Genomic DNA, 20453 nt, shown 5'->3' on the forward strand with positions numbered 1-20453 from the left:
ATATCATTGATGTTTCATTGACTGGCCTAATAAAAGAGCACCTCTTTCATATGTCAAGCATCCATCTTCTTGGAGAGCATTCTAAAAATCGGAAACTTCTGGAATGTAGCCTTCTCCAAAGTGCAGGAAAAAAAAAAAAGGCATTTTAGAGCACTTGCCTTACTAGGAAAATGTTGTGAAAGGCAGCCTGGGACATGGAGACTTCACGTAAATCCTGGAAGGTCATTTGGAATTTTTAATTTTTCTGTTTGTTGCCAGTAGGGGGGGCGGGAAGAGAGGGAGGAAGGCATTAACTCTTTGTGGTAGAATCAGTCATAAACCAGCTTGAATCCTGGAGTGACCTTGAAAAGTGGATGCAGTAGGCACACCGTGTTTTTCTCACCAACGTGAGAGGAAGGTGGGACCGAAGCAGCTGGGCCTATCCTACTCCTAGTCCCCTCAGTCCAGGGATCATCACTGATAAAAGAATCCCACCGACAAAACTTATATGCAGCTCCAATGGGATTTATACAAGCAAAAACACTTTATGAATTCTGTACGTACTCTCTTTTTGCTATTATCTTTGAAGCCATTTGGAACATTCAGTTCTTCCTGCTCCTGTGCATGTTATATTAGATCCATATTAGATCCCCTATAGGGCAGAATCAAGGCTGGTTTTGTGTCGTCTGTGGTAGGCATTAGTACTTTTCTGCTGGGAGCTGGCCAATTTGATTAATATTGAGAAAGATTCTTTCAAAGAAAGATAATCAACCCAAGCCTAAGTCTGTATCAGCCTCTTAATGCGAGACTCATAATGGCTAGTGCTGCCATCAGAGCCACATTTATAAATCTGTACAAGGGATTTGCTATGAAGGAACAAAACCCAGTGATATTAGTGCTTATGCTCATTACTGGGAGAGCTGATGCAGCTGAGCAGGGAGAGAGCTTGAGACTATCACTGAAAACAGATGCGGTTTTGGTTTCAGCCCTTTTACATGGTGGGCAAAATTATACCCCTTGTACAGGCTAAATGAGGCAGTTCTATCTTTTCTCCTAAATCTAGATGAATTATTTCAGCATGGTTCTGTCTGAAGGAATGCCTCTGCTGTATTGATAATGCAAAGGATAATTACAAAGGATTCCTGCATATATCCTGCAAAGGATTCTTTCATACACAATTTTTGTTTGTTATTTTTCATGCATCCATGAGGGAACTTGAACATAAATCTGTATCTAAGAACATCCATTTTCTGATCTTCAGAGTGGTCATTGTCCATTTGAGGACAAATAAGACAGTATTAAAAGTGCAAATTTCACTTAAAAATTAATTCTAACTCAATAAAGCAAAATATGAGGATAAAAATATGCCTGAAAAAACACCATTTTAAAAAACAACTTTGGTGTCATTTACTGTTATTATATTTTTTTTGTCTTGAAGATAAACAACAGCTTCTCCCAGTTGACAGCCATGAAATTATTGTTATATTATCAGATAGTGTTAGGCTTATTTTGTCCTGAACCACAGGCCTGAACTAGAATTGGCAGTTTAGCTTTGATTAATTTTTTTTTTTAATTGGCTTTCTCCTTCAGACAAAATTGTTTCACAAAGATACAAAGATCTTGGTCAGCCCAGGTTCTAGTGACACAGGTAAATTTTTCAGAGCCCCCATGAGAATGCCATTCCATAGCCTTGTAGATTGTCACCATTAAACATTTTTTTATTTTTTTCCATGCTTAAAAGTCTTAAATTTTCCATTGGTTAATTTTATTATACTGTTCATCACTAGTGTATATACATATATATACATAGCATTCTGAGTATTACTTATTATTTTTTAATACCTGTATCCTATTCCTTTTAGCCTTCCTTTAGCCAAGTTCTGTGCATTCAAGTTATTTCCTTTCTCCATAAATAAAATATTATTTTCCACTTGTTTTGGACTTGAATAAATGAGAGCTTAAATTGTGGTTTGGGGTTGTTTTTCATGAGTTTCTCTTCAGTGATTTTGACCCTACCTTTTTTTGCTCTCCCTGAAATTGTTACCAAAGGTAAACCGCTTTCGTCCTGTAATTCAGGTAGCTTAGATAAATGTGTAGAACTCTTCCTAGATGAGTAATTACTGAGAAGACAGGGATCACGTAAGATGTAACCCTCAAAATTTTTCGGAAAAGTGACATTGAGAAAACTGGATCTCAAATTTTTATGTGTATTCTAGGACTTTGCCCATTTTTTCTTCTAAAATTTGCAGAGGCAGCTGTCTGCCTTTGAAACTGTCTAGCACCTTTTAGAAGTCTGTACTTTGGCTTTCCCAGCACCAGAACACAGTGAAACTACACCGCTTTGCAGAACGATGACCCCTAAAAGAAGCTGCTTTCTGGCTTCTGTTGGCCCATCTTCAAAGACAGCCTCATTTTCATTGCCTGGAGATCGGGAAACCCAGAGGATAGCCTTTGAAGCTTCCCAGGGATTTTTGTATTCCCCACCACTGCTTCAGCCATCCAAATCCCTTGCTGTTTTCTGGCTCAGTAGTTGGAAGCACAGCGAACAGCAGTGTGCCATCCAGGGGCAGCATAGCTAATGTGGGCTTGCAAGGAAACCGGGATTATAGTAGTTTGAAGTAGTTTGTTTTCTAAATGTCCGGGCTGAATGTGGGCACTGAGAGATGAAGTTCATGAATATTTGTGAAGTACTTAAGCTCTTGGAAAGTACGTTATGATAGAAGTGCATGGTAAGATTATTTTCAGAGGAAAAACTAATCTCTTTGAGGACCATCTGTGCTGTGACAGTAGAAGTCAGTCAGTTAATGATTGAGAGGTTGGAAGGCACCTGAATAGAAGAGAAAGAGAAAGAGAAAAATCAAATTAAACTGTATATTTGATACACGCTTTTCCTTTGGTATTACTGGCCTTAGATTGAAAGGTCTTCTAGGCAGTGTGTTGTCTTCATATGTATTTAACAGTGTTTAACAGAGCAGGACCTTTTCTACTTGGTACTGCGAGGGAATATTAAATTTAATGTGGAGATAACTGCTTAAAACAAACATTGCAAAATTACAGTTTTAATAAGGTAGTGCATATGAGAATTCAAATAGAGTTACAGTCTTCATATATCCTTCCTGATGTTTTACATTGCTCCTTTCACTTAAGGTAGGATCTTGGTCAAGAACAAAAACCTGTCTCAGCTCTGAGCCTTTAAATTTATTCTGTCTCTTGAGTATTTCAGCTGGCAGTGTCAAGACCCAAAGAGAACAGAAAACGCTCTCTAGCATATAAAAGCTAAGGTATTTTTACCTTTTTTTTTCCCCCTCCTTTCTTCTTAAACTTATTTTCCATCCCTGAGATGCTGGTAGCAGCAGGCAGCAGCAGTCCACTTGATTCCTGCTAATACCAGAGTGCCCAGGGAAATGTACAGACTTCTCATCTTCCCTCTTCTCCCCAGGCCATGAAAACAGGAGGAGGCTTCTGCATTCGCTAGAACAACAGGTCTGAGGAGACCTTTGCTTATTATGCCAGGGAAGTAAAAATCCTGTCATCAGTGTGGCCAGAGATAATAGTTACATCAGTCAGGCAGTTTGAGGGAGATTGCTTGTAGCAGTCCATCCTGGTTGTGTTTGGTTTTCTCGTCTCACTTTTGCAGTCCGGGCTGAAGGCTCCTCTGTGTATCCTAACGGGTTAATTCAGCCCTTCGCACAAATACATGCAACACACGGTGTTGCCATGTAGGCTCTCCTCAGGATGTCAGGAACAGAACTAGGATAATCTTCCCCCACAACACCATTTTTAAACAATTTTTCAGAGAGCTGTTAAATCTTCCTGGAGGAAACTTTCCCTGGGAGGTTAGTGCCCTGCCCGTACCCACCGATCTGCGTGATCCCACTTGTCACCGTTCCAGAGATTTCTTTTGTTTGTTCCTTTAAGCATTCTTTCTTGCCTTCATTGCAAAGTTTCAGTAGCCCCGGAAATCATATCCTTTCTGAAGGGTTGGACCCTCCTGCACATTTCATAGCATAGCAACGTAACTCTATTACCATGGATCCCAGACACAGGCGTGCAGAATTTATCTAACTAATCGAGTGGTTAAGGGACACCAATTCCAGCTACAGGCAGCTTGTAGCATAAAGTGGTTACAGCTAAAAGATATGCTACAAGCACTTCCCAGAGAGGCAAGACGTATTTTTTTTATTATTATTTATTTTTAATGGCCAATGTAATGGGTATAGTCTTAGTAAACAAGAGGGCAGAGTTACTCATTCATCCCTAAAATGTTTCCCACTGAGGTAGCACACCTGCATGTGGTATTTGAGAGCTGGGAGCTCTTTCTCTAAAATATTGCCATGCTGTAGAAGTTTATTATCCAGTCTTTACTCTAAATGCGATTATTATGCCTTGCCATCTTTTGCCCAAAACCACAAAGAAAGATGTAAAAGAAAGATGCACTTGGTTGCTCTCCGCAAGGCAGCTGGCATGACTGGTGTCAAATGGAATATATACCTCTTGGTCTGTCTTTTGCCATTTAGCAATTAATGAAAGCGTATCAAATCCCAACAAGCAGATAATTGGAAGTCTGAACAAAAGCCCTCTATAAAGCACAGACATAGGTCTTCTACAGTAAAACAAACCTGATAAAAATATAAAAAGCTTCTCATCCAAGGAAGAAATCTGTTCATCTGCGTTCTCTGACTTCTAGCACCTTTGGCTAGACATTTGGGACTATGTGCTGAGCATGTTATTCAAAAGGTACAGCTGAAATGAAAGGAGAGGGGTTTTATTTCTGTTTTTACATGCATGTTGAAGCCCTGATATAAGACCTACTTGTTTAAAAGGTCCAGAGTCTTGCACAAGGAAGTCAAATGGATGCCACGGTGGGCAAATCTGCTTTGTACTGACTTGCAGAAAAAGAAGTGTCTTGTAGAAATATTTCAAATGGGAAGGAAAGACACTTAAAGCATTGCTTTGAAAAGTACAAAAGGATAATTCTTACCGAGTTGAAATCACAAACGCATTTCTCATGAGGAAAATTTTAGAACAGAGTTGAGATCAGCTTATAATGAACCTTGAATTGTAAGTGTAACCCTTCTTCATAGTAACAGTCTGCATCCAGCAGTGCTGTTTGGTCAGCAATGGGTTCTTTTGTTGTTGGAGATGGCTTTGAATTTCACGATGTTGCAATCGGAAAGCCTTGACCGTTTCAGGATCAGCTCTAATATTTTCCTGTTGGTAAGCCATTTTAAAGTCAATATACGGTTTATGGTTATTTTCCAAACACGGTTCCAAAACAAAAAGCCCAAGAAAGCCCATCCCATAATTCAGGCTGACGCTAAGCGTACCCTTCGCCAGTTTTGGCAAAGTATATTGTGTACACTGGTTGTGTGATGAATTAACGTTTCCTCTGAGATTCTTCTGTGCCTTCCCTCCCCTGAGGTATTTCTATTTTCTGCTGTTGCTCTTTTGTGAGGGCCTCGATACTGCTACAGTCATTCATGTTTGACTGGGTTATGTGAGTTGTGAATGCACAGCTAACACTGATCAATATAACTGTGGTCTTGAAGGATGGAGGTTAATAATGCAATGGAGGCAAATCCAGGCTTTTAACTATTATATCCATTGCATCTATTTTCAAGGTATTGTGATTTGATTTATTTTGTTTTCCTTGATCTTTTTTTTTCTTCATGTTTTCCATTTCAGATCCTCTCTATCTTACCTTTTGCTTCAGAAAAAGTTACAGTATTTTTTCTTGGTGTTTCAGCTTAGATATTCAGTATGCCTCTCCTCAGCTGGCTGAGGGAAAAAAGCCAAAACTACTAATTTGCCCTGACAAGTCTTCACTCTCCTTGTTTTTGATGATTGGTTGTGCTCTGTGCTTGACTTCAACAGCAGCTAATAAGTAACTCCTGATCCAGCAAAAGCTTCCAAAGGTTGACAGATATCACTTGAGCTCTCATTTCAGAGGTAAGTGACAGCCCTTTAACCCAATTACAGTACAGTGCAGCAGAACTGGGCTCACTTGTGATCTTCTCCCAAGCAGCTGCTGCAGTTAAGTTACAGGGAAAGGGGCACTATTCCTTTCTCAAGGGGAGTTAAGATCTGTTGTGCTTTAATTATCTATCATTTGGAATGCTCCAAATTCCACCATAGTGCCATTTTTTTTTCCATTGCTGCATCTGCTTGTCATTTCCTAAGTCCTTTTTTTATATTGAAATCTATTACCCGTGTACTAACGTGTTTAACAGCAGTGTTCACTAAGACATTTGCAAATTTTACTTGTGTCCAGCTAGCTTTATCACAGTGTTCCTCTAATTACTATGACCGATTTTGCCATAACATCAGTTACTTTGTTGAGAATGTAGCTGTAACTGTGACCATCATCTAAAGCTGTTCCTTATCACGGTGGTAGCAATCCAGCAGACCTCTGTCACTAGCACCAAACTTTCCTGTAATTCTGACATCACCGTGAATTCCTCCCCAGCTGGCAATAAGAGGGTCTTGTATGGCTTCTTCTCCGCTTGAATTCTCTGTTTTCTGGATTGTGAAATTGCCCTCTGCATAATTCAAGAATCATTTCATGATCTATGTTTAGCAGAATTTGTTACCCAACAGATGTCTGGACAGCTAATGACCTCTGTAAATACAGCCCTGTGATTTCTTGCTATTGATGGCCCAAGAATTTTTAATCTCTTCTGCTACAAGTCAGCACTAAGGGCAGCACGTCACCTCTTAAAAAAAAAAAAAAAAAAAAGGCACAAAAAGTGTATCATTTCCCCTTCAGAATAATTATGCCTGGTCAGAAGTGGTATTTCTTCCTTATTCTCTTTTGAATTTTTATGTTCATCTATGTGTACATACAGAAATGTGCATACTTACATTTTTTTCCAGTCAAAAAAGGACATGGATAAAAAAACCCTGAAATGAATCAAAATATAATTCACAGAAAAAGTGCTGCTATAAATACAAGCCAGAACTGACACTGTCAGCCCTCAAGCTGGGGAAGGGGTAAATGCCTAGAAAAGTCCACGTCAGGAAAATCTTTGACTGTCACCTTTGTGTGTCTGGCAAATGTGTTACAAGAGGATTTTGAGGCGCTGGTGCCAGATCGTTAGCCCCGGGTAGTGATGTGTACACACTGTAATATTGCACTGCAGCTGCACAACCACCCTCTCTGTCCTCCTCGCCATTCGGATCAGGAGCTAGCTGTGCACAGGGAAGTTGTCCTAGCTTGTTTTTATTCTCTCCTCAATTGCTGGCACTAGGGAGCAGAAAAGTGTCAGGCAGGACTGTATCAAAGAGGAGGTAAGAGAGTCCCTAACATCTGGCATTCGTCTCGCAGGGGAGGGAACAGAGGAATTGAATGCTGACTGGTCAGGCATCTCTACAGAGGGACTCTGCAAGCCAGATGCTGAAGTTCCTAGAACATGAATACGCACAGCAAAGTGCTTGAGAGGACAGCCCATGCTTTGCTGTGTGCCACTGAGAAGGAGCTAACTCAAGACTACCCACAGAAGTGCTCCTGGAGCACTCAGGCTCCTGAGCAGCTGCCTAGGATTGCAAAAAAGTTTGCTAGATGTCTTGCTGGTACCCCCTCCTATGGTGGATGGGTATCTGTGGCCAAACTGCTGGGTTGGGAGGGACCAAAACTATGGAGAGTTTCATCATCTGGATCTATGCTGGTAAACTGCAGAGGCCAATGCTCAAGTAGTGCTATGCAGAGCTCTTAAAATTGAACTGTGGGCACATTACCTGGCAGTTCTGGCACGTGACTTTTGGCACTCTCTCAAAAGGTATCTGGATATGGCCTGGAGAAAAACATGGGGGGCTGGAACTAGATGATCTTTGAGGTCCCTTCCAACCCAAGCCATCCTATGATTCCATGATGGAATAGGGACCATTCCCCACAAGCAGTTTTACATCATCACACTGTCTTGGGGGACGATGAAAATTTAGTTCTGTGATGTTAGCTGGGCCACGCTGGCACAAAACCAAAAGAGCAAGGTTTGGGGGGAAAAATAAAAATAAAAAAAAAAAAAGGAAAAAAAAAAGGTCTGGTTTATGAACCAATAGAACTGGACCCATCCTGGAGCAAAACTTATTGCTGCAGTTATGGCCTCAGGCTCTCTGGCCTCTGGGAAAGGTTTCTTCATTTCAATGTGTTTAGGTATGTGCATACATACATACATATGCATGGAGCTTTTCAAATGAAGAAACCTGTTTCCAAGACTGGCTCATTACAACTTGAGGGTCTTTACATGTTTGTAATTACTCTGTCCCTTATCCAAGGTCTTCGCATTTGAACACTTCAGCACTAGCATGGCCAATTTTTAGTGTTTCTTGCCATGGTTCAGTAAAAATAACTATTGCCTTGTTCCCTCCTATTACTGGGAGCTGACCTAACACAGCAGATGAGTTCTTTTCACCTCAGAGCATCAGTTGCCCTCACATGGATTCTTTTGAGCACCTTCTTGTTGACGCTGATATCTCATTTAGAGCCTCTGTGTGTGAAAATTTTCTTGTTCTGATATTACATATGGAGGCTATTCTGGTGCCAGTTAGCCCGAACATCAGGGGCTAAACTTCTGAGAGTGTCATACTTTTTTTTCAGTTGGTACCAAATGGGCCGACTTTTTTTTTCCCCTCCATTTGGACTTTCCTTATCCGCTTTCAGAGGTACAAGATGCACATGAACCACATTCACCTCAGTCTTCACAGAGATAATTCTACTCAGTCTTCATTGAGGTAACTGTTAGATGGTATTTTTACACAAGGAAGTCACCAAGTTACAGATGAGGACGTGACTGAATAATTGGTTTTCCTCTCCAAACATGTGTGGCCTCTTGTCTCTAAAGCATTTGCTATTTTAAAAATAAAAAGTATTGCTCCCACTTTCACAGATTTTCTCATTAGGTGTCTGCCCTGGAGCGGGCCAGTGCTTCCACATCCACTCTTCTCCAAAGGACATCTCCCCAAAGCAGCTAAATTTGAGTTAGATATGGTTATCATTTCAAAATCAAAGTGCACTCTGTAGATTCTGACTACAGACATATGGGCCTACTACTGCGCAAGATGTCCAAGGCAATCAGATATTCCGGCTGTAATCTATCTAGAATAAAAAAGATGCTGATCAGGAATGGCCATGAGGTAATCAGAACCAAATGCTCCACAACACCATCTGCAACAGTGCCATCTGAAGCTAGCATCACTGGGATGTACGTACATGCTCACAGACTGAAAAACTCCTTGCTTCAGTGAGGGCCACAAATGCTGGCTTACCTGCTAGAGTGGAGGTGACTCATAACATTTACACAGAATAACACATGAAAGAGTTTGATTAGATGATCTGGGATGCTTTTTTAACTCCACAAACAGCCCTATCATACTGAGTCATACGCTGCCTCTCAGGACGTTTTGCAGGAATCCTTTTCTACTTCAAGGATGACTTTACCCAGCCTGGTTCAGAAACCACAAGCTTTTAAATAAATCTTTTGTTACAGGTTTGAGTTGAAAAAAATTGACAGCTTTAGAGAAGGTCTACCTTTTTTTTTTTTAAAGACTCAGATGCTGGTTTTGTACAATTTGAAGCTTTCCATGTAACTGCAGTAAGAGGTAATCTACAAAGTGGTTCAACTTCAAGAAAACTGCTCAGCTTCATAAAACTTCCTATCAAAAACACAATAGCACTGTTGGGACCTTTTTGTACCAGAGTTCTTTGCCGTTTTTTTTGTTTGTTTTGTGGTTGTTTGGTTTTGGTTGGTCGGTTGGTGTTTTTGTTTTGTTTTGTTTTTGTTTTGTAAAATATTCCACCATTCTACTTCTAACTTTCAATATTAGCAATCAAAAAAAAAAAAAAGTTGGTTTTCTCAAACCAGACTTTTATATGCTCAGCATCGTCATCCACTGTTGGGCCACATGACTGGTAGCAGAGGTAAGAAACTTGAAGAAAATAATTAAAAGACACAAGTTGTAAGAAAATGTTCTTTGATATTCCCTAGACACATTCTTAATTGTACACTTCAGGGAAAAAAAAAAAAAAAAAGAAAAAGGAAATACTTCAAAGCTTTCATATAGTTAGTGTATTATGTAAGAGAAATTTATTTACCTTTCAAGCAAGTTACATAATTTAATCCATTTTCCAAATAGAAAATATATTTATTGATGCTATTCCATGATTCTTCAATATCACAAAGGAAAGGAAGATTTAGAAAAGCAAGTTCTGAAGTCCCGAAGCCTAGAAAAATACAAGAATAATGATCTTAGAATCAGTGATCAGAGAGTTCCACTAAAAAGACAGTGAATAAAATTAGAGAGATTTTTGACAGCAAGTTGGAAGCCCAAAATGTGAGTAATACTATAGCTGGATCAGTGAGGACAAAGAAAACAGCAATAAGACTGCATACAATGCCAGAACTGCTTATGGGGCAAAATGCATGAGCCAGGAGTTCTCATTTGCAGCCCACACACTGACACAGCATCACTTTTTTTGTTCTCACATGTTCACAGTCAGTTACAAAGCCAACAGCACTTGCACAGCAGCTAGAAATTAGTGTACTTCTCAATAAGGTTCTACAGAGTGCCATGCACGGTGCCTTGCCCATATTTTAAAGCTAATCAATTTTTTTCAGAACTTCGACATACAGCAGATTGAATCCGTGTATCAGTTTTTGATAGGTCCTCATTTTCTGAATGCCAACATGAAACAAAAACTAAAGGTCCTCATTTTCTGAAGGCCAACATGAAACAAAACTAATGAAATACAGAAGAAAACTGTCATAATGAGCATGTAGGGTTTATTATCAGAAATGTGATGGGCCGTGTTATTTGTTGTGTGAATGATAAATACCTGGAGCAAAATAAGGGTGCATTTTCATAAGGTTTTGTATTTTTAAGCAAGATGGACAAGTGTATTTTCCACAGAACGCTTTGGTACTCTGTGAAGTTTGCCGTTCTATATGAAGAATGGATCTATATTTGTTTTCCACATGCTTCTAAGAATGATGTAGCATCTGAAATTAAAAATATTTTTTAGTAACTATCTCATGAAGGCTATCACTACTGACAAAACAAGGGAACTGCAAAGGAGAGTGTTTTAAGCACAAAGCTTTGCAGTTGCATAGCTCATCGAGTTTTGAAGAAATAGTAAATCCCATATACTGCAAAGTGGGAAAACATTTAATTTACCAACAAGCAGAGAAGAAAAGCACGGGAGAGGGTAAACCGCTGCATTCGATGGCTATTGAGAGGTGGCTCTATTTGTTGCCAAGTGTTTTTACCTTTTTTATGTGGTTATCCTTTGTGTGTACAGGCCTTTTGGTTTTGCATGGGTAATTGAGGAAGAGGCCTCAGAAGCTGAAATCTGGCTCACTGTCAATGGAGCACTTCTGAATCTAAGCACCGACTCGGGCAATGTGCAGTTTCTCTCCCACATTGGTCCCCCTCTTGCAGAGGGAGAGCAATTGCAATCAGTTTATGTAATAGCTCAAAGGGGCACAAGTTAAATAGTTCTTAAATTTTAATCACCATAAAATAGCTTTTTCTTTATGAAAGGCTTGTTCTTGGGAATATAAATATTACTCTAATTATTGTTGAGCACTTTAGAAAAGGACAGTTTTTGTTAGTACCCGCAAAGATTTCAACATATTTATTAAATTGTCCCACTCCTACTGGGTGGCCCCAGTGCTTGCCAGTTTTAGCTGAAAGGTTTGCGAGATGTCACGATGTTGCCAGATCATGTCACAATCATTGTTTTTCAGAACAGTTACCTTTATGCCAAAACAGTACCTATTGCTGTGCTTTTGGGGCTAGGGATTTCTCCTCTTGTTCTAACAAGAAGTAACAACCTTGAAGATACAAGTATCCAAAAATAGGGCTGACAGAAGAGCTGGGAGAGGTCCAGGTCCCTCCTCCCTGGGCCCCCTGCTCACCTGCATGTCCAAATCCTCTCCATGTTGCTGCAACTGTCATGTGAGAAGTGATTACCTACTTTTTAAGAGAAATTTAGTTCCTAAAACTCAGAAAAATCTCATTCTGATATACCGAAATGAGAAAACAAAACGAAAAGTCAGCAAACAAGACAAAACGGAAGATGGAGCCAGAGAGCAACTTTTAAAGCAAAGTGCCAAAGCTCGGGAATTGAATTTGCTCCAGCTCACAGGACTGCAGACGAGGAACCGGAGAAAGTAACCAAGACTCTGGTGTGGTACGAGGGCATAGAAATTGGCTCCGCTGTGTGTGAACACAGTGGTCCAAAGCACTACCCCTTCCCAGAGCTATTCTGTCCTCACCCAATTCAAGAAGACATGGACCAGTCTTATTGCTAGCAGGCAGGCAGGCTCAATCCACTCCATCCAAATCAAAGGAGTGAAAGTCAACCCATACCAAGAAAAAAAGGCTGAGGAGAATGCTTCATTTACCGTGTGGCATGCCAAAAATGCAGAGCAGGAGAAAGGACACTAAGAAACAAAGATGAGGCGATATTAATTTGATATAAAGCTGCCTTTTTCAGTTTGGTTTTTTTTTTTCAGCCCATGCTAATGGCAGATGTATTCTTACAAGAAAGTTCAAATAATCCAAGCATACCACAGCAGTACCTGAAAAAAAAAAAAAAAAAAAAGGAGCATAATTTTTAATCCTATGCTTTTTATGGAAGTTGAAAAAGAACTGAGTATGCTTGCTTTGCTTGGCTTCTAGTTCAGTTACAAGGAATCATCCTAGAAATATTTTCAACCCATGCAATTTTACCATAAAGCTATGATAGAAAACGAAAAAAAATATATCTGCTAATAAGTACTGGTAAGATTTATTTTCTTGATTTTTTCCCATTATATGGGGAAACACTTTTCTAAACTACCCTAATTTTGTTTCTGCAGGTAGTCATTAAAATTGATGACTACAGCTATTCTAGCTTGAAGTCTTTTTGTCCATTAGTTTATGTGGTTATAAGAAAATTGTTTCTAAAAAGTGAATCATTTTTGATTGGATTGTGTGTGAGAATAGTAGATCTGGGAAAACACTCAGATCTTGTTGGTAATTTCAATGCCTTTTCCACCATTATGACCACATTCTTTTAGCCTGTCGGGTACAATGCAGGAGTAAGCTCCAGGTTTCTGGCTTACTCTAAAATCTTATTTCTTCTCTGCCTTCCTTTCTCCTTTCCCCAGCTTTTCAAGCAATGCTCTTCTTCTCTCAGTCACAGCAAGACAATTATTTGTGTGCAATAATTTCCCAAGCATATTTCTCTACCTTATAAGGGAGATAAGAGCACTGACCCCAGATTTAGACACCTGGTAAAGTGATGTACCAGAGCTCAGGATTTCATTTTCTATTATTTAAGTACCTTCCTGGTCTTGCTGAGGAAGTAACCATTAAAGATAAGCTTTAAAATAAGCCCTTAAGATTTTTATCTTGACTGACTATAAGCCCACTGGAGCATCTCTTGCATTGTGGGCTTTTCTTTTTTTTAAACAGGTAAATCATTACCAAAGATTAGACCTTTATGTAAAGCATAGATTTCATTTCAGAGTGTCATTATTTGGCTTTGATCCAAATGCATGCCCCTGGCAGCCGGGCTGTTTCTGCCTGTGAAACCTGCATTCAATGGGTGCACCTGAACAACCATGTCATAGCCACCAAGTGGAGTATCTTCTGCACCTTTTTAGAAACAGGAAAGTAAAATAGAATGTCCATTTAGGACTGTTTTTAGTGTTTTCCTCCAGAAGGGCAGTGTATTAGATCTTGAAGGAGTAGTGTTGTGTCCGAGAATGTTTAAAGATAAAGGAGAGGCAAGGGAAATAGAATTTCTCAATAGGCAATTGATGAAACAAACAAACAAACAAACAAAAACCAGCTAATTTGAGGGATGCATAGGACCAACTCTGGGTCCTGTGAACCATACCTTGTTAAGATACTCATTTCCCCCTTACTCACTTCCTTGAAGGTCTGTTGGGCAAAAAATATTCTACGTCTCCCTAGAGCCTGCAGCATGTTGCCTCCAGCATACTTTCAGACCATGTTTATCTATGAATAGCACATAGTGCCAAATCCTGAATGCAAACAAACTGCAAAGACAGCAGCCCTTGCCAGATTTCTTCAGACTTTAGTTTTCAAAGACATTTTAAGGTATACATCCATTCTGAAAATTGTCAAGTATATCAGCATCTTCAAAGAATATTTCATACATCATGTAGCAATGCAAGCTTGTCTAGCTGTAGGTCTAGCTGTAGGTCTAGCCCAGGACTGCAAGGTCATCTGTAGCAGTAAGAGGGCTGGTTTCCATCTTCGGTTCTCTAGTAGCAGTCCCTTCTAAGGATTGTGAAAAAGGGATGTTATCTAATGTGATCATACATCCCCCGGGAAACAGCTTGAGATTGCAGATGCATTTCCTACAAGCCATTATCTGTTGCTGACCAGACATTTCCCTCCACAGTACACTTGTGAACTTCAAATAGTTCAGTCAAGTAGAGCTTAAATGCCTTGCTGTGGTCCTGCAGGCCTCCAGACCCTGTTTGTCTAGCATAATATGTTCAGTTTACTAAACGCTATCTGGAATTTAGTTTTCACTTCTATATGTGACAGTCTTGTCACAAGTTGCACAACAAATATACGCCTATCTGCTAAACTCATAAGCCTCCTCAATTTCTCTGCTGATGGGAAGGACTTTTTTTTTTTTCAGAGAACTGCCGCTCTTCATCTTACCATGGGTAAGTTTAGTTATTCTTGAAGTAATGCTTTCCAGCCTGCAAATCACTTCTGCAATGTAGCACAACTGTTCAGATACCTAGAATTGTTTTCCAGAGTTCTCCAGATGGATTATGAAAGATTGTCTATGGCATACACTTCAAGAGAAAGCGTGTGTTAGTTTTTTTGTTTGTTTTGCTGACGTTAGCACAGAGCTTTGGGCAAGTTCCCTGACCTTCTTGGACCTCAATGAATCCAACAGGAAAAGTGAGCAAAAAGCAGAATCTCGCTGAAAAGCGGTTGCTGGAGCCCTATTACATTTCCCTTAGAAATTCACCATGAGAGAGTTCGTAATCTAAATACAGACAAGCCTTGGTATTGCGAACGAGAAGCTTTACAACCAGCCGGCCACCGTGTGGCGACCAGGCAGGGAGGGCTGCCCTCAGGCACCCGGACCCACACCCCTGCTCGGGAAAGCAGCCATTTACACCCAGTTTTTAACCACCATTACCTGCTCAAGGCCTCCCTTTACCAGCCCGGCTCCTGACAGCCGCCTGCAAGACCCGACGTTAATCCTCCCCGCAGCGCTCAGGCAGGCTGGCCGCCGGGACACCCCTGGGGGCGCTGCGAGATGGCGACGCCGCCCGCCGCCATTTCCCCCTCAGCCCCCCGCACCGCCCGGCCCGGCCCAGGGGGGCGGCCCGGCCCGGCTTGGGGGCGGTGCCGCCGCTTTCTCGGTTCCTGCTTCCCGGGGAGCCCGGGGGATGAGCGACAGAGCCCGGCACCGTGCACCGAGTCCCTCCTTCTCCTTCTCCTCCTCCTCGGTGCGGCCGCCTACCCTCGCCGCAGCCTCCCGTCGCCGCAGCGGCGGTGCCCATGGCGGCGGAGCCGCAGCCCAAGGCGCTGACCCGCAAGCCCCTCCTGCTCAACAAAGTGGAGGGCTCGCAGGAGGTGGTGAACATGGCAGCGATCGTGCCCAAGGAGGACGGGGTCATCAGCGTCTCCGAGGACAGGTACCGGGAACGGGCAGCCGGGCGCTGGCTCCCTCGGAGCAGCCGGGGTTGCAGGGCGGCGGTGGTGGTCCCACCCTGGTGGTGGTCCTGGTGGTCGTGATCCTGATGGTCCTGGTGATGGTGGTGGTCCTGGTGGTCCTGGTCCTGCTGGTGGTGGTGGAGGTGGTGGTCCAGGTCCTGTGGTGAGGGTGCTGGGGGTGCCGCGGCGATCCTTGCTGACCTTGCCTGAAGGTTTGCGGTGCTGCTGGCGAAGGCAGTTCTCGTTCCCCTTTCCCCTCTCCCAAGTGTTTCTCGGTGGTTGTTTAAAAATGCCCTATCGCGGTGATAAGATCTTGGAGTTCAGTCCCGTGTTGTAAAGCTGCCAAGGAGCAGAAGGTTTTCGGGCCCTTCAGCTGCGCAGCGTGGGGTGAACGCGTGGCTGACGCTGCTTGGAGGCGATCCGCTCTCCCCTGCAAGAGCCTGAGCTTCATGCAGCCTTCCAGCTGAAGTTTCACACTGAATTCTGAAGGTGCCTTCCTTTAAAACCAGAGCTCAGTTTTCCTGCACAATCCATACTTAATTATTTTAAACAGAATTTCTTTATAACTCAGGTGCACCTAACCTGTGTCCCCAGCTGTCTGCTTGAACGGCAAAAGCGTGAATATGTTGCGATTCTCAAGGGTTTTTGGGGGGACTATTTCTCTTGGACACCCGTTATCATGTTCAGTGTCTGTTCTTATTTCTCTGTCAGCTTTCCTGAAAACTGTGAGTATTTCTTTCATCCTGTCATTGTCCTCACTGTGCATTAGTTTCCAGCTAGTTGTCAGACATGTGAACCGAGTAAATCCAAGGTGATTTAAGTTCATCTAAGCCATGGTCTCCAAGTGAGCTGTCATGGCTCACAGCAAGAAGAAAAGAGCTGCTTCAAACAAGTACACTGTAGAAGCGTCTTTAAACAGAGTTTTAAAGTGCTACATGGCCATGATTTAATTTTCTTTATGTTTTTTACTTACTTGTTGTGAAACTGAATAGCGCTTACTCAGCTAATTCTTTTTATCAGTAAAGATGTATTCCTGAAATTAATTTGCTCTCATATGGGTCTCTCTCAACTTCTGTTGCTCCCCCCCACCACAGAAAACAATTAGTATCTAGCTTCTGCTATTTTAGCAAGTATGAGTTGGTGAGAATAGGCGGGTGCTGCAAGTCAGTATTTCTTGGTAGAGAAAGGAATTGGTGACATGCGTTTGCTTCACTAATAATTGAGATGTTAGGTTCAAGAAAACAGCGGTGAAGTGGAGCCCAGGGGTTTGTCACTCAGCAACTTACTAGTTTGACAGCAGCACCCTCTCTCTCCTGTCCCAGCACTAGCCCATAATGTAGGACCCTAATTTATGTCCTGCTTCCTGCTGCAGCTGGAGAAAGAAATCTGCTGCTAGGTGTCTAAAGGTGATACAGGATAGCTCAAAGGAAACAAGTAGTACTGTGTTAAGTCTGGGGGCTCCCAGGTCATTTTCTGTATACAGGCACTAACGAGATAACCTGCTTGCTCACGGGCCAGTTTGTGGTGTATTTGAGGTGCTATAAGCTATGATCTTGCCTTTTATTTCTTTAGGCATGAAGATATTGATTGATCCTTTTTCCTTTCATTTTCCATCTGCATTGGCATTTTTACTGTAATTAGAAGATTCAGAGACTAAAACTTATTTGGAAGGAATAGCAGTTTGGAATTCAAACTTGGAGGCTTCCAGATACCTGGGGTTGGAGAAAAGTTTGCCAGACTCTCAATACCTGTGCCTTATGATCAGGCTTCTGCAGATCCTTCCTGTTTGGACCTGCCTCCTGGTGTTAGTGTTGAGGTTGTTGTTTAATGGCCTTGGAATGTGGAGGGCTTTTAGAGATTCCTGGAAACTGCAAAGCGTGGTTATGGAGATGTTATCTGTCTCTTTACTTGGGGAAATCAAGTGAGTTTTGGCTGAGTTTATCAGCCTGTGATATGTTGGTCATATGAGAGAGATGCTCTGAAACTTTTGCAGAGGACTTTAGCTGGAAGGACTTGCTGTTCCCAGCATGTGCTTTGGACTGGGGAGGTCATCTGGAAAGAGAAGGCAATTCTCTGTTGGCTCGCTAGTTAATAGCTGAGCATGTCGAAGTTGAAGTTGCTGGTAGTCTTTTAACATATGCAACAAGTAAGGCATCGCTTTGCAGTTTTCTTTAGTGCATTATATGGCTCTATAGCTGTAAATCCTTCAAAGCAGGAGTTTGGCCTCCAGTCTGTATTTTGTGTGACACCAGTGGTTTTATCTGGTTTTAAAAGACTGCGGAAGTGGTTCCAGCTATAGCTTGCAGACATAGCCACGCATTATGTAGCCCTGAATTGTTTGTGTTTATAGCACATACACGCACATATTTTCAGGAATAAAATGAAAACTAAGTAATACACCAGAGTATGGTTGTTCCTCATGAAGAAGGGCATAGATGGGAAAAGAAGGAACCTCAGGAGGGTTTATGTGTTTAATTAAGACTATCTAAATTATACATAACCTGAAGGGTTAGAGTTTGTTTTCAGCGTGCATCATCCGTATCCTCTACATATTTTTTCTTCTGAACCCTACTCAGAATCACAGTAGTTAAACAGTATGCATCGTCTCCTAATCTTAATTGTTTTAGCTGATTCCGTGTTAGGGCAAAGTAGATTGAGCCAGTATCTCTTTGCAGGACAGCAGGCATACATTGGGAAGGATAAGATGTAATTTTATTTTGTGTTTTCCTTCTAAGGAAAAGGGATGCAACTGTCTAGGCAGGTGAAGGTTAAAGGAGTGGCAGCATTTGTTGTCCAAGAATGTATGTATCTGATGCAGTAGGGCTATAAGAAAGAGATTATTAGCTTTCATGCATGCTCTTTTCCTTGGCAGTGAATGGGTGGAATTAGCAGGCACATACATCAAACATGTAGTCTTGAGGGATCCATAGCTCTGAACACACTAGATTCTACACGGCGAGCTAAAATGGGATTTTCCTAATATGCACAGCTGGCCCTAGGCTATCGTTGGCTTCCTATGTTAAAAGCATGCACCACCATTTCAAAATTGCTGAGTGGCCTCATCTTTTGTTGACTTCAGAGGGAGATGTGGGTGTTGGGCACTTCTGAAAAGTAGGTCACCAGCATGTCATGTTCAGGCACATCCACTCGGTGCTCCGGAGAAGATTTAGTATCACTAATCTCACCTGAGCATGGGGATACAGTGGGAGAAGTGTACTGACTCACTCAGCTTTCAGCGCGAACAAGTCTGCTTGGCGTTGACACGCTTCTGTATTTCCCACGAGCCTGCCAGTGATGCGAGTGCTGTTTCAGCTGGGTGCCCGATGTGCTGATCCAGTGACACCATGAAGAACTGGCAGGAGGCGGCTAGGTGTCACAGTGGTAATCCCGCGTTTGCCTTCTTTTTGTGGTACCACTAGCTATATTGTAGGAGAGGAAATCTTAGATATATACTGGTGTAGACAGCTTCCCTGTAAATTGCTAACTCTGGTCTGTGCCCTCCTTTAGGTGGGACGTTTGTGCTAGCTCCCATGCTACAGACCTCTAAAATGTTGGTGTTACGGTCAAGAATTGTTTCCCGTAAAGTATTCATGGGAGGCAAAAACCTTCATAGTCTGCAACTGAAAGTTGTCAAAATTCTTCTGGATTCTTTTTAAAAAAAAAAAAAACGAAAACCAGGCACGCTTGTCTCCTAGAAGGAGACAAAATCCAGGAGTAAATTTTATGCCACAGGAAATAGTTCTGTATTTTTAAATAAGGGAAGAGAAACCTTTGCCTTCTGCACTACCCTTTATCATCTGAAGTTCCTTGTGTGCTGGGATGTCTTGGCTTCTTTGTGTGGATCACTGTATAAACACAAGTGGCAGTGAGCCCAGGCTGTTTGTCATGTGCGTTCATATTAGTGTCTTTGTCTCGCATGGAGAAAGCGGTACAGAACTTGTATTGCTAGGTTTGTTCTACAGTTTGTGGCTTCTAAATGCAGATGCACACTTAAGCTGTTCTTCTGGACAAGCTGACCAGCACTGTTTTTAGGGTTAATAAACATGAACGACAGCTTGGAGTTACAGTTCATGCCCGGGTGAGGTGGGATTCATCACACTGTCCTGCATCCAGGCAGGAATTAAGGAACAGCAGGCTCCTGGTAAACTCTCTGGATTTCTCTTCTCCTGCATGGGAGCAATGCAGAGCAATTGCTTTGCAGAGCAGTGGTTGCAGAATGGGTTATTGTGCTCATCTAAGCACAGGGTTATGCCACTGACAGCAGTTCTGCTTTGCGTGTGGCTGTTGGCTCGCAGCAGAAGTACAGGTGGTGTGAGAAGGGATTCTGATGGGGGCTGTTTGTGTGTCTGTCAGTCCAAGCCTGTAGGTTTCACACACAGTTTATTGCAGTATGAACAGCAGTACGCAGGTTTAGATGTTCTTCACAGGTGTAAAAAGACTTGTCCCTGCTGGAGGTTCTTTAAACTTTGATTAAAATCGTCAGTCGCAAATAAAATTGTTGGGAGGAAATGGAGGAACTCTACAAAAACGGTGTCAAAGTTTGAGGCCTGTTGTTGCAGATGCAAACTTGTTTGCTCAGACATTTTTTTTCAGCTAATTGGATGCGTTGCAACTGGACGGCTGCGTTTGGACTAAAGCTCAGGGTGGAGGTTAGTGCTGGCTGCTCGAGTGGATGTTGGCAAGGCGCTTAAGAGAAGACAGGAGGCCCAAAAGCTCATGGAATCCAAACTGGTTCCAGATGTTGAAGAGCGTCTGTTCCTGATTTGACTAACATGTATCCT

The 20453-nt window shown here is 42.0% G+C and overlaps 1 protein-coding gene and 1 long non-coding RNA gene across 4 annotated transcripts in view; one reads left to right on the plus strand and one right to left on the minus strand.

Annotated features, from left to right (window-relative positions):
• Nucleotides 1-1372: 1372 nt before the first annotated feature.
• Nucleotides 1373-15327, minus strand: LOC121062675. 3 transcript variants are annotated; one of them, XR_005815651.1, is made up of 5 exons: nucleotides 15152-15288; nucleotides 10808-10970; nucleotides 10067-10195; nucleotides 4961-5190; nucleotides 1373-2806 (listed from the first exon to the last, which is right to left on the minus strand). It is a non-coding gene; the product is annotated as an uncharacterized LOC121062675 (long non-coding RNA). The 3 variants fall into 3 exon arrangements; XR_005815652.1 differs by having other exon boundaries at nucleotides 1709-5190; nucleotides 15152-15327; XR_005815653.1 differs by lacking the exons at nucleotides 1373-2806; nucleotides 15152-15288 and adding an exon at nucleotides 12249-12537 and having other exon boundaries at nucleotides 3097-5190.
• Nucleotides 15328-15345: 18 nt separating this feature from the next.
• WDFY2 (WD repeat and FYVE domain containing 2) overlaps nucleotides 15346-20453 on the plus strand; it is a 59841-nt gene continuing 54733 nt past the window's right edge. The window contains exon 1 of the mRNA XM_040542815.1: nucleotides 15346-15653. Coding sequence (XP_040398749.1) covers nucleotides 15517-15653 — 137 coding nt within the window. The 5' untranslated portion in view covers nucleotides 15346-15516. The remainder of the gene's footprint in view (nucleotides 15654-20453) is intronic.

This window comes from Cygnus olor, chromosome 1 (genome assembly GCF_009769625.2).
Source record: "Cygnus olor isolate bCygOlo1 chromosome 1, bCygOlo1.pri.v2, whole genome shotgun sequence".
NCBI lineage: Eukaryota > Metazoa > Chordata > Aves > Anseriformes > Anatidae > Cygnus > Cygnus olor.